Source organism: Diabrotica virgifera, chromosome 8 (assembly GCF_917563875.1).
Source record: "Diabrotica virgifera virgifera chromosome 8, PGI_DIABVI_V3a".
Taxonomy (NCBI): domain Eukaryota; kingdom Metazoa; phylum Arthropoda; class Insecta; order Coleoptera; family Chrysomelidae; genus Diabrotica; species Diabrotica virgifera.
This window is the reverse complement of record NC_065450.1, coordinates 208,214,895-208,229,621: the sequence shown is the minus strand read 5'-3', so window position 1 is coordinate 208,229,621 and position 14,727 is coordinate 208,214,895. Positions and strand designations below refer to the sequence as shown.

Below are 14,727 nucleotides of genomic sequence, written 5' to 3'. Positions count from 1 at the left end.
AGCAAAAGTATAATTAGTCTGCGCCGGGGAACAAGGTTTTTGATGAATTCGCGCATATTAAATTTCACTCCCATCGCGCCTAAAGAAGTCTAACTTCAAAAATTTCTTTTGAATAAAATATTTGAAATTAAAACCACACATTTGAAAAATCAGTTTTCTGTTTCTTTTCCACCCCTGTGACTTATTAAAATAAACATTATAGAAGTTTTCAGGGACTTTATACCCTCAGTAATGATGTAGTCTTTCATTCTGCGTTGAAATTTTTCAAGAATATTTATCAGTTTTCTCAGGATTCGAAAAAAATTAATGTATATAAATAGCATTCGACCAAGATTTTGCATCTACCCCCTTAACGGAAAGCAGAAGGAAGTTTTATGTTACTGACAATTTTTAATTATTTAAATACATAACATGCGTTCTAGAACCAATTTGATATACATACTGATAACGACTTCCTCCTAATTTTATACCACTTTATCCATGTTCTTTTTAAATTTAAAATCAGAAAAAAACTAATTATAACCTGTCAGAAAAATGTGTATTAACGATAACCTTTGCCTCCATTAATAACAATCTTGAAATGTTAAAAATAAAAATAGCGCTAGTCTCAACTGTAATAATCATTAAATAAATAATAAGCACATCCGTTCAAATTGTCTGTTAGAATAAACCAATTCGCTGGCTGAGTATATTGTGTATAGTAGTGCCGTAACTACTCCCGTTGATTGATAGTTAGTACGTTTTCGTTGCTCTTAGTGTGCCAGTGTCTAAGTTTGCAATGGCTCCAAAATTATACGGTGATAGTAGAAGCCCTTGTGTTAGAGCTGTTTTGTTGGCTGCCGAAGCAATGAAGATTAAATTGGAATATGTCGCTATTGACGTGGTGAAAAAGGAGCACTTAACGGATGAATATCTAAAGGTAAGTACTCTATTCGCAAAAAAATGAAACGGTGGTACCACAGATTAACCCGACAGTTGGGTTAATCTGTGGTGGTACTGTATTTGATAAAACACATATAGGCCGGTCTCTACCGTCGGCGTCGCCTCCGTTAGCGACATTATTCCGATTCAATTTTGTTTGCACAAACTTAGTCAAAAGGAGGTCCTTATAACATACCCACAGGGTGCCAGGCGGTGCCGTGGTCGAAAAATTGTTTAAAAATTTTTTTTATACAAATTCCCAAAAAAATATTTTTTTCGAACAATTTTTTTTATATAATTTGGGTCATTCTGAACAAAAAAACTGGTGTCATTTTTCTCTGAAATTGATTGTTGTCGAGTTATACGCGATTTAAATTTTGAAAAATGCAAAAATGGACGTTTTTAGGGCTTAATAATTAAATTAAAATTCAATTAAAAATTATATTATGAAAGTTATAAAGTGATCAAATTAAAACTTAAAATCCCTCCATTAAGATTCTGAAAAAATTTTTGTCATTATTTTATTATCAATCTGTTATTTTTAATTATTAACAATTAGGGCTATAGTCCAAGCTCTATCGTCGCCTCCGTTAGGTAAATTATTCCGATTCGTTTTTTTTTTTGCACAAACTTACTCAAAAAGAAGTTTTTATAACAAATCCACAGGGTACGGGGAGGTGCAGCGATCGGAAAATTGTTTAAACAATTTTTTTAAACCAATTCAAAAAATAAATGTTTTCACTTTTAGGTCTGGATCCCGCGTATGAAAAAAAAGTTGATTAATAGCATGCTGAAAATTTGTTAATAGCTTAAGGGTGTCTAGTCGGAAAAACTTTGATATATGGGAACACTGGAACAGGGGCAGTTTTAATTGTGGAACAGGTTAAAAACTTGGAACGGTCAGACCACGGAAACGGCACATTTATTTTGTCCGACAGAATAGACTTAAACTCTCCGAACAGAGATTAAACTCTCATGTAAAAATCAGACTGCTATTTATAACCTGTCATAATTCCTGTCATTTGACATATTCTACATGTTCCACTCATTAACACGCCTATTTGGTGATAAATAGCAGTCTGATTTTTGCATGAGAGTTTAATCTCTGTTCGGAGAGTTTAAGTCTGTTCTGTCGGACAAAATACATGTGCCGTTTTCGTGGTCTGACCGTTCCAAATTTTTAACCTGTTCCACAATTAAAACTTCCCCTGTTCCAGTGTTCTCATATGTCAAAGTTTGTCTGATTAGACACCGTTAGGCTATTAACAAATTTTCAGCTTGCTATTAATCAACTTTTTTTTCATACGCGGGATCCAGACCTATTTGTAATTATAATTTTTTGTTATTAGTACGTTCGTTAACAGTAAAATATTGCAAAACTCCTAATTTCTAAAGAGCCGCTCCGATTTAGAATAAATTTTGCAAGTAAGCTCATCTTATCCTTCTCTTCAAAAGTGATATGACTACAATGTGTGCTTTTTATTTTTAAGGGGTGAAAACTACCCTTTTTTACCAACAATTAAGAACAGTCGATATAAGCGTTATTTAAATCTAAATTATGTGTAGGTACGTTAAATAGTATGTTAAATATAGGAATTTGATTGTTTCTCATATTGAAATGTATTTTATAGTTTATAACTGTTTTTAAACCCTTAGAAACTACCCTCTAAATAAGAATTTGTATAAAAAATATTTTGTAACTTTAAATTAGGTAATGATGTATTTTGTAGTGATCTAAATTTTATTTTATGTTTGCAATTTAGTTTATTATGTATTTAATATTTTCAGCCTTTATAAATTACCCCTACAAATAGATTTATTAGATCATTCACTCACGGTAAAATATTGCAAAACCTGTGAATTTTAAACAACCGCTTGGGTTGACATGAAATTTGGCATTCACATAGCTAATAAGTTAAGAAAAAAAAGTGATATAGTACCGATGTGTACTTTTGCCCTGGGGGTGAGTTTCACCCCTTCTCGGGGGTGAAAAAATATAGGTCCAAAATAAGTCCGAAAATGGATAAACTGACTAATTCTAAGCAACTTTTGTTCTATAAAGTTTTTTCACTAAGTCAATACTTTTCGAGTTATTTGCGAGTGAATATGTTCATTTTTCAACAAAAGAACCACGTTGTTAGACGGTTTTTCGCAAATAACTCAAAAAGTAAGTATTTTATCGAAAAAATATTCCGAGCAGAAATATAGATTATGCAAAACTGAAATAATCTGTGTATGTATGAAGTTTGGAGACCTAGTATAACCAGAGTCGTAGCTAATGAATTCCAAGATACGGGGTGTTGAGATTTCTCTTACAAAGTGAAGATTTATTGATTGCTCTAAAATCGGTTGAGATATCAAAATGAGATTTGGTGGGTTTAAAGAGGTAGTTATTACGCATTTATTAACAGACTTACTATTAAGAATTTTATATTCACAATTGGCGTGCATACGGGTACTACTCTGATTAAAAAAAAATTGTATTTCGCATTTTTCAAATTTTAAATCGCGTAGATATAACTCAACAATAATCAATTTTAGAGAAAAATCGATCACAAGAGACCTTTTTTGCTCAGAATGACCCAAATTATCTAAAAAAAATTTGTTTGAAGTGAAAAGATTATTTTTGTGAATTTGTTTAAAAACAATTTTTTAAACAATTTTTCGACCACGGCACCGCCTGGCAACCATAGGTCTGGATCCCGCGTATGAAAAAAAAGTTGGTTAATAGCAAGCTGAAAATTTGTTAATAGCTTAAAGGTGTCTAGTCGGATAAACTGTGATATATGGGAACACTGGAACAGGAACAGTTTTAATTGTGGAATAGGTTAAAAATTTGGAACGGTCAGATCACGAAAACGGCACATTTATTTTGTCCGACAGAATAGACTTAAACTCTCCGAACATAGATTAAACTCTCATGCAAAAATCGGACTGTTATTTATCACCTGTCATAATTCCTGTCATTTGACATACTCTACATGTTCCACTCATTAAAACTCCCATTTGGTGATAAATAGCAGTCTGATTTTTGCATGAGAGTTTAATCTATGTTCGGAGAGTTTAAGTCTGTTCTGTCGGACAAAATAAATGTGCCGTTTTCGTGGTGTGACCGTTCCAAATTTTTAACCTGTTCCACAATTAAAACTGCCCCTGTTCCAGTGTTCCCATATATCACAGTTTATCCGACTAGACACCCTTAAGCTATTAACAAATTTTCAGCTTGCTATGAATCAACTTTTTTTTCATACGCGGGATCCAGACCTACCAGTGGAATTTTATAATGACCTCTTTTTGAGTAAGTTTGTACAAAAAACTCGAATAGGAATAATTTCGCTAACGGGGGCGACGGTACAGCCCCGTCTAATAAAACATCACAAAATTCGGAGTATCAAGTAGATCAAGACTTTGCTCATACAGATTGTCCACTTTGAGCCTGTTTTTTAAGTCTTTTCAGAATTTTTAGTTTGATTTTTTTTATTTATTTAATTGCTGTTTACAATTTACACAATAATTAGATTAATATGTAATAGACCAGAGCACTTACCACTAAAAATACCGGAATAAATAGATTTTTAAATACAGCACCTAGAGATTTTCAGCTTCTTGCATTGTGTTCAGGATGAGGTCAGAAAAATTCTACAATAGAAAAATGCATAATTGCATTTTAAAATGTATCCCACATGTATCCCAAAGTGCATAAACATGTCAAAATCAGTATATTAATAACCAGATTTTGTTATTGGGGATTTTTAGTGTCATGAAACACGAATACGCAATCAGAACCGACCTTCGATGCAACTCATGCCCTTTGTACAGGGTGTTTAACCCGCCATTGGTCGCTAGGTAGGTTGTTACGCGAGTGGTCACGCGTGAGGCTTTCTCTCACATATCCAACTTTTGCCTTTCTTTACAAAATTTTACAAAGAAGATGAGGTTTCATCAACGATAAAGCCATTTGCTTCAAAAAGACACAACGTTTTTCTGTTTTATTATTATTATTATCTTTATATAAAATGTGACTATTGATGCCGCCAATATTTAACATTGAAAATATAATAATAATATGGTAAGTGACCATCTACAACTAACCCGTGAAACAGAATATAGGATTTTCATATCATCGACCATATCCACGGCGCCTTTTATTACATTTTATTACATCATAAAAGGATATTATTTTAGGTTTTAAGGAAAAAAATAAAATTAATTTTTATACACAGTTGGTGACGCCGGTGGTGGCTTGATGAGAGAATATCTCACATGAAGTGCACTGACTCAACAATATGGTAATACTAAGTAAACTGAGTCACTATCTGAGCGGACGAGTCTATTAGATTGTCGAGGAAGGATAGTTAGGAGACTAGAAGGGACCACAGCCCGTATAATTTCCCAGAAAAAAAGTGAAAAGAAAATCTCACATAGCGACCACTGGCGAGTTAAAAAAAGCTAACACCGTCTCTAGGATAGATGAAAAACTGAAAAATAATGTCAAAAAATGCACAATAACTACTTCTTAAAACCCATCAGATTTCATTAAAATGTTGCCAGTAGTTTCGGCAAAATCGTAAAAAATATGTAAAATTTTTTGTTCTTCAACGCCATGGACCTTGAAACGGATGGCGTTACAAAAATTTTTTACCAAACAAGCCTCCATTATTTTTCAATTTTTTACCTATCCTAGAGACGGTGTAACCGTTTTTTGAAACACCCTGTATATAATAATATACTTAAAAATCACATTGAGTTTTTTGTTTACGTTTTCTACGTATAAATACAGGGTGTAACAAAAATACAGGTCACAAATTTAATCACATATTCTGGGACCAAAAATAGTTCGATTGAACCTAACTTACCTTAGTACAAATGTGCACATAAAAAAAGTTACAGTCCTTTAAAGTTACAAAATAAAAATTGATTTTTTCCAATATATCGAAAACTATTTGAGATATTTTATTGAAAATGGACATGTGGCATTCTTCTGGCAGTAGTATCTTAAGAAAAAATTATATTGAAATTTAGACACCCCATAAAAAATTTATGGGGTTTTGTTCCTTTAAACCTCCCCCCCCCCCCAAACTTTTGTGTACGTTCCAATTTAATTATTATTGTAGTACCATTAGTTAAACACAATGTTTTAAAAAAATTTTTGCCTCTTAGTACTTTCTCGAAAACTCAAGTTTTTATCGAGATATTTTGACAAATCCATCACATATTTGTATATGGTTAAGTACGATTATGGAGACTTGGTAATAATATGAAAATTTATTTATGATTTACATTTTTAGGTATATTTTGAACCATATTAAAAAAGAAGCCACATCTCGATAAAAGTGCCTTATCTAAAAAATACAAAGAGGCAAAAAAGTTATAAAAACACTGTGTTAAACTAATGGTATCGCAGTAATAGTTTAATTGCAACGTACACAAACATTTGGGGCGGTTAAAGGAACAAAACCCCCATAAAATTTTTATGTAAACATATTAAAAAAGAAGCAGCAACTCGATAAAAACTGCCTTATCAAAAAAATACTAAGAGCCAAAAAAGTTTTAAAAATATTTAATTTAACTAATGGCATTGCAATAATAATTTAAATAGCACGTCACAAAAATTTGGGAGGTTTAAGGGAACAAAACCCCATAAAATTTTTATGGGGTGCACAAATTTCACTATAATTTTTCTTTAAGATGTTCCTGCCATAAGAATGCCACATGTCCATTTTCAATAAAAAATCTCTAATAGTTTTCGATATATTCGAAAAAATCTATTTTCATTTTGTAACTTCAAAGGGCTGTAACTTTTTTTATGTGCATATTAGTACAAAGGTAAGTTAGGTTAATTCGATTTATTTTTGGTCCCAGAATATGTGATTTAATTTATGACCTGTATTTTTGTTACCGCCTGTATATCTTGAAGAGTAAGTATTGTTTCAGCTAAACTCACGTCACACTGTTCCCACTTTGGAAGATGACGGTTTCGTAATGTGGGACAGCCATGCAATCATGATGTATCTGGGAGAAAAATATGGAAATGACAATCCCGTCTACCCAAAGGATATTAAGAAACGGGCTCTTATCAACCAGAAACTTTTATTTGATGCGGGAGATCTATTTTCATTTAGCAGATACATTGCGGTAAGTACATTAATTTTTCTTCTTCTTCTTCTTCTTTTTGTGTAGACATGACTGTCTGTTTTTTCAATGTGCCGGCAGTAAGTTATCGTTCCATTATTTTCTTGGTCTTCCCACTGATCTTCTTCTTATTGGGGAACCATCCCTCGCCGTCCTTACTTTATTTGTTATCATTCGGCTTATGTGGTCGTTCCATTTACTCTTATCATCCAGTTTTTTACCCAGTTATTAATGTTCTCCACCTTGCATCTCCGTCGTATACAGGGTGTCCCAGGCTAATTTGTCCAGGCTATATCTCTTAAACGAATAGAGATTTTCGAATGTGACAAAAACTAATCTATTACATTTGTAATACTCTTTAATATGGCGTATAAAAAATTATCCTCTAAAAATTCATCCCTTATAGTCTAAGATACGATATATAGTGCGGCCGATATGTGAAACAATTGCACATTTAATGATACAAGCATATAATTTGGACCACATATACTACACATATAAAGGTTCAAATTTAGATATGAGGCCATCTCAGATTTTGCCTTTTACAAAAATGGCGGGCATTCAAAATGGCGACTATACATATGTGTTTAATAGTACCATAACTCTTTAACGAAAAGTCCGATTTCAACCAAATTTGGTTTATAGGTTCTTTTTATGATTTACAAGATGGATGTGGTGAACCAGAAGAATCGGTTTACCAAAAGTTGTGTTTTTACTGGTTGTTTTTGTAAAAATATATTTTTTTTTTCAATTTTTTCCCTGTGTATATATTAATTTTTCAAAAAGATAATACCGCAATTGAAAAGAGCGTAAAAATATTTTGTAGAAATTATTTTTAACTTTTTAGATATGTTAATTACCATTTAATAAATGCATAACGTATCTTCACATGTACCTATGTGTGGCAGATTCGTGCAAATATAAGAATTATTGTGAATTTAATGGTAAAATCATATAATTTGGACCACATATACTACACACATCAAGGTTCAAATTTAGATATAAGGCCATCTCAGATTTTACCTTTTACATAAATGGCGGGCATTAAAAATGGCGACTATACATATGTGACTAATAGCACGATAACTTTTGAACGAAAAGTCTGATTTCAACCAAATTTGGTATATAGGTTCTTCTTTTGATGTTTAAGACCAAGGTCTTGAACCGAAAGAATTGATTTACCAGAAGTTGTGTTTTTCCCAATTTTTATGTAAAAACATGTTGTTTTTTACCAATTCTTTCACCCTGTATATATTAATTTTTTAAAAAGGTAATAACGGCGTTGAAAAGAGCGTAAAAATATTTTTTAGCAAATATTTTAAACTCGTTAGTTATGTTAAGTACCAATTAATAAATGCATAAGGCATCTTCACATGTACCTATGAACCTACAATGTATGTGCGGCAGATTCGTGCAAATAATATAAGAATTATTGTGCACTTAATGCTAAAAGCATATAATTTAAACCACATACACTAGACATACAAATATTCAAATTTAGATATGAGGCCATCTCAGATTTTTTCTTTTACAAAAATGTCAGGCATTCAAAATGAATCTGCCGCACATAGCTGCATGTGAAGATACGTTATGCATTTATTAAAAGGTAATTAACGTAATTAAAAAGTCCAAAATCTTTCCTAAAAAATATTTTTACACTCTTTTCAATGGCGATATTACCTTTTTGAAAAATTAATATATACAGGGTGAAAGAATTGAAAAAAAAACAACATATTTTTACATAAAAAACAGTAAAAACACAACTTCTGGTAAACCGATTTTTCCGGTTCAAAACCTAGATCTTACTCATTAAAAAAAGAACCTTATTGCCAAATTTGGCTGAAATCGGACTTTTCCTTCAAAAGTTATCGTGCTATTAGTCACATATCTACAGCCGCCATTTTGAATGCTCGCCATTTTTGTAAAAGGCAAAATCTGATATGGCCCCATATCTAAATTTAAACTTTTGTAGGTATGTGTAGTATATGTGGTTTAAACTATATGCTTCTACCAGTAAACGCACAATAATTCTTATAATATTTGCACGAATCTACCACACATAGGTACATGTGAAGATATGTTATGCATTTATTAAATGGTAATTAAAATAACTAAAAAGTTCAAAATATTTCCTAAAACATATTCTTACTCTCTTTTCAATGGTGTTATTACCATTTTGAAAAATTAATATAAACAGGGTGAAAAAATTGTTAATAAATTATTTACATAATATAAAATAGTTTTACATAAAAAACCAGATAAAACATAACTTCCGGTAAACCGATTCTTCCAGTTCACGATATAGATCTTGTAAATCACAAAAGGAACCTATGTAGCAAATTGGGTTACAATCGGACTTTTCATTCAAAAGATATCGTGCTATTAGTCACATATGTATAGTCGCCCATTTTGAATTACCGCCATTTTTGTAAAAGGCAAAATCTGAGATGGCCTCATATCTAAATTTGTAGCTTTATATGTGCAGTATATGTGGACCAAATTATATGCTTGTATCATTAAATGTGCAATTCTTATAATATTTGCACGAATCTGCCGCACTAATAAGGTCGATTTGCACCGATCTGTTTAATGGATAAAAATTATTGGATATGTAATTTAGCATGTTAACAATTACAAAAAACAAGGGTTGCCCGATCTAATATTGTTCTAACTATAATAGGGAACTTGCATAAATTTTTAAATTCGAAAAAAATGTTATAAATCACAACAGAACATATTTTAAAACATGTATCAAAGATAAAAAAAAGTTTTGTTTGTCTTTCGTTTGGCCCCTAAAGACGATTAAAAATTCAAATTAAAACAGGTGGTCCAAAACGTATAGTGACGTCATATAGTTGTGCATGTACATTCTGCACCAACAAAGTAAACAAAATTGTATATAATTTTAAATTAGACATTATAAACGTCAGTAGAAAATACAGTTATGTAACGTCACAAGCGTTTTTGATCGTTTGAACTATTTTACATTGGCTAAGGGTTCTTCTAAACCAAGGCCAGAAAACAGAAAAAATATATAGATTTTAAATTATCTTATAAGTTATTATGAGGTTTTATTGCGTGTAAGTTTGGAAATATTATTTTTAAAGGAAACGGAATAATATTAACGTAATAAAAAAATGTGTAAGTTCCCTCATAGGTTTGGCATTCGTTTTGACACTGACACTAAGTTTTATAAATATATTTGATAATTTCTATTTCTGATATATTTGAGTGTTTTTAAGATATATTTTTTAAAATGACCGAAGAGGGTTTTTGTAAAGGGCAGTCTGATAACTTACCTATAGTTGATATGTGTATGGTGACTACATATTTTCAAAAGAGTGAAAATTTTTCCGTCGGAGAAGTTCGGGGAGTTAAAGCAGATAAGTAAGTACATATATTATGTATATTATACTCCCATTATACCTACTAATTTTATACTGTGATTTTATTCTGATTATTATTCTCATAAGTATTTAACGATAAAACTTAGTAGGTACACACTTCCTATTAAGTATAGTGGCAATATTATAAAACACAGAAATATGAAAAAATATACTTGTTTTATTTAACACTATTAAGCAGACAACAGACTACTTACGATAAAATGATCTTGACATACATGAAGACCTTGTGTATTATCTGAAATATATTTTTTCGACATGCAAATAACCCCTGTAAACGGCGTTTTTTATCCCTTGGTAATCTAATAAATATTTTATTGGGGTTTTGAATGCTTGTACTTGTACAGAATGGCACTAAACAATACTTATAAAGTTTTTCTTTATTTTCCATATTAATCTTTCTCTTTTTTCCTTCAAAAACTGTAAACTAAAATCCCAACAAATTGGTATATTTTTTATATTATTACAATGCCATACGATAAAAAAATGTCATTACAATATAAATATTTTCCCATATTTCGCGACGAAGCTGTGGCCAAATACCCAAGTAGGTGGAGGCCAATAAACTAAAGAAGAAGAAGAAGAATATACTTACATATAACCCTCCCACATCACTGATATAACCATATAAAAAACTAATGTAAAACTATGTGACGTCACGGGCCGTCTGAACTACTTTAAAATAAAGAAGACTTTAAATTTGTATTTCTAAGTTATTATGAGTTTTTGAAGCGGGAAATTTTGGAAATCTCATTTTTATACAAAACTGAACATTATTATGTAATAAAAAAAATGTGCAAGTTCCCCATTAATTAATAATTAAAAAAATACATTTTTTTAATTAAAAAAAAATTTTTCAGATTTTTTGGATCATTCTAAACAAAAAAGGTCTTTTGTAATTTTTTTCTAAAGTTGATCGTTTTTGAGTTAGAAACAATTTAAAACTGAAAAAGGAACGAAAGATGACGATTTTCAAGGCTCAAAAACACAAGTATAAAATATCATTTTTGAAATTACGAAGTACGTAAATTCAAGTTAAAACCTTATTCTATCAGTTCTCGATAAGAATTTTGGACTTGTTTTATTCTGAAATATTGTTTTTTAGTTGTTAATGCCCGTCTCCCCATAAGAAACCTTCCTTACTAACAATTAAAAAAATAGGTTTAAGAATAAAACATGGCTAAATTTCTTATCGAGACCTGATAGAAAAAAGTTTGAACTTGAATTTATGTACTTGATGATTCCAAAGATGTTATTTTTTACTTGTGTTTTTGAGCCTTGAAAATTGTCATCTTTCGTTCCTTTTTCAGTTTTAAATTGTTTATAACTCAAAAACGATCAACTTTAGAGAAAAATTACAAAAGACCTTTTTTATTTAGAATGATCCAAAAAATTTGATATAATATATGCCTGGGTCGAAAAAAAAATTTTTTTTTTAATTAAAAAAAATGAAATTTTTTAATTATTAATAAATTATAGTTAGAACAAGATTAGATCGGGCAACCCTTGTTTTTTGTAATTATTAGCATGCTAAATTACATATCCAGTAATTTTTATCCATTAAACAGATCGGTGCAAATCGACCTTATATCGGATCCTCTACTATTAGTTATAACCTTTAACTTTAATTTTTTTAAAAGCACAGTGTACATTTTTTATAGTTTTGGATGTGATCTTGTATCTTCTATCGTCTATTTAACAGATTTTTTAAAAATATAATCGGTTCGTAAGTAATCAAGAAAATATCACTTTTTTTTTTTAATTATCTGTCCCAGACTAATTTATCCAGGCTATATTTCTTCAAACGAATAGAGATTTTCGAATGGAAGAAAAACTAGTCTATTTCATTTGTAGCACACTTTAATATGGCGTAGAAAAAATTCATCCCTTAGTTACAAAGTGCTATTAAAAAAATTAAAGTTAGGGGTTGTAACTAAGGTATGAATATTTAGGGAATGATTTTTTTCTACGCCATATTAAAGTGTATTACAAATGGAATAGATCAGTTTGTGTCCCATTCTAAAATCTCCATTCGATCAAGAAATAATGTAGCTTGGATAAATTGGTCTGGGACATATAATTAACAAAATAAACTGATATTCTCTTGATTACTTACGAACCGAATAGAATAGACGATAAAAGGTCACATCCAAAACTATAAAAAATATATAGAGCGCTATTAAAAAAAATAAAGTTAGGGGCTGTAACTAAGGGATGAATATTTAGGGGATGATTTTTTATACGCCATATTAAAGAGTACTATAAATGGAATAGATCAGTTTTTGTCCAATTCAAAAATCTCTATTGGTAAGATATATATCCTGGATAAATTAGTCTGGGACACCCTGTATATATGTACTTCCAGCTCTGTTCCATAGTATTTTACCATTGATTTTTCGAAAAGTTTTTACCTCTGCTGTTTCTAGCATTATTTTTGACCTCTCTGTGTCAGGTCGTGTTTCTGCCACGTATGGCATTATTGGTCTGACGACTGTTTTGTAAATTCATTCTGCCTGTCATTTCTTATCCGATATTTTTATTTCTCCATATTGTTTCATTCATGCAACCTGCGGCTCTGTTTTCTCTATTCACTTGATATTCCACTTCTGTTTCGAACTCTCCGTAGCTAGATAATATGATGCCTGATAATGTAATGATAAACATTTTTTTCTGTTTTCTGAGAGCAGCAAACTGTATTTGAGTTAAATAAATTACATACACTGTTCTTTTTGTGTGAATTAATTGAATTTAAAAAAAATTGTTTGGTCATCCTGTATAAATAATTATGTTAATGTTTTTATGTGAATATAGAATTGAATAACTTTTCAAATAAGCTATCACACGACCACTATTTTCATTTAAAAAATCACGCCCAGGTGAATGACGTCACTAGTATGATATAATATGCCAAAAAATCGTAATTTAAAAGTAAAAATTTACCTGTCTCGGGATTTATCTCCAAATTCGCCCATTCTCGTGCTCCATTTGTGCCTTTATTTGTAAAATCCATTTTGGATATTTTAAAAACTTTTTAATAAATTTATACCATTTTACACCGGAAGTTTTTACTTCATAGTAAGTTATTTATATAGCTAATAATTTAACGATATTCTAGGGCTTCTTCCTGTACAAACGCCAACCTAACTTCCCTCAAGACTTAGCTGAAGCTTTAAACAAAGCTTATGGTTTCTTGGAGACATTTTTAACTGAATCAAAATACGTTGCCGGTGACGAGATGACCATAGCTGATTTCAGTCTGTGGACTTCTACAAGTAACTCCAATTCTTTTGTACCGATTGATGCAGCGAAATATCCCAAGGTTACTGCTTGGTCCAAAAAAATGGGAGAACTGCCCTATAGTCACCTAAACTTCGAGGGATACCAGGAGTTTAAAAAGTTATTAGAAATACTAAAAGCTCAACTAAAAGCTCAATAATGATTATGTATGTTTAAATATTATGTAATAAATAAAAGTATTTATGTAATAAATACTTTTATATTTCGTTTTCTTAAGATTCGAATAAAATATACCGTACCTAACACCCACTTCTTCTTTCAGTGCCGTACACCAATCAAAGGTTGGGATCATCCCTACCTTTACTCTCTCTACCGCTGCTTTGAAGATTTCTATAGTAGTGACGACGGTTTTCGACAAAACACCGGTTTTCGGTTATACCGATTTTTTTTGCTTACGGTTTAACCTGGCGGTTCTAACCGGCTAAAAAAACTGGTTTTTCCAAATCCGGTTTTCGGCTTTTTTAATCCAATAGGTTACAATGATATATTTACAATTCACTTTAGTTTGTGATACTCCACTCGACTCGATACTCGATATCAATATGATCAAAATTAGTACTATCCTAAGAATATCAATATCAATATAAATAAATCACAATTTTTAATAAACCATTTTATTCTATTAACTATTGTATTTATTTATTATTTTGTTATTATTATATATTTATTGATTATTATACGTTGATTATTATACGTTATTATACGTTATTATTGATTATATATTATATGAATAATATACAGGGTGAGGCAACTAAAGGCAACAGAATCATGAAAATTGGAATTAAGGGGTTTTGAATGATGATCTATTAAATGAAAATATTTTCATCTCTTTGCAACTTCCGGTTATACCGGAAGTTGCTTATAACTTCGTTTTTTAAATGAGACACCCTGTATATTTTTACATTTTTGGATTCTCTTCGATGTCTTCTTTCTTAAAATATGAGGTTTTGTAATATTATACAGGGTATTTTAA

General features: G+C 30.8%; 1 protein-coding gene across 2 annotated transcripts; it reads left to right on the top strand.

The window, feature by feature from the left end:
* Positions 1-633: 633 nt before the first annotated feature.
* Positions 634-14,380, top strand: LOC126890422 (glutathione S-transferase 1-like). Of its 2 annotated transcripts, XM_050659336.1 has the most exons (4): positions 635-919; positions 6,856-7,056; positions 13,573-13,900; positions 14,017-14,380. In XM_050659336.1, exons 1-3 carry the CDS (start codon positions 779-781, stop codon positions 13,891-13,893), a joined length of 663 nt encoding a protein of 220 aa, XP_050515293.1. In that variant the 5' UTR covers positions 635-778; the 3' UTR covers positions 13,894-13,900; positions 14,017-14,380. The 2 variants fall into 2 exon arrangements, with proteins under 2 accessions (XP_050515292.1, XP_050515293.1); XM_050659335.1 differs by lacking the exon at positions 14,017-14,380 and having other exon boundaries at positions 634-919; positions 13,573-13,999.
* The last annotated feature ends 347 nt before the right edge of the window (positions 14,381-14,727 follow it).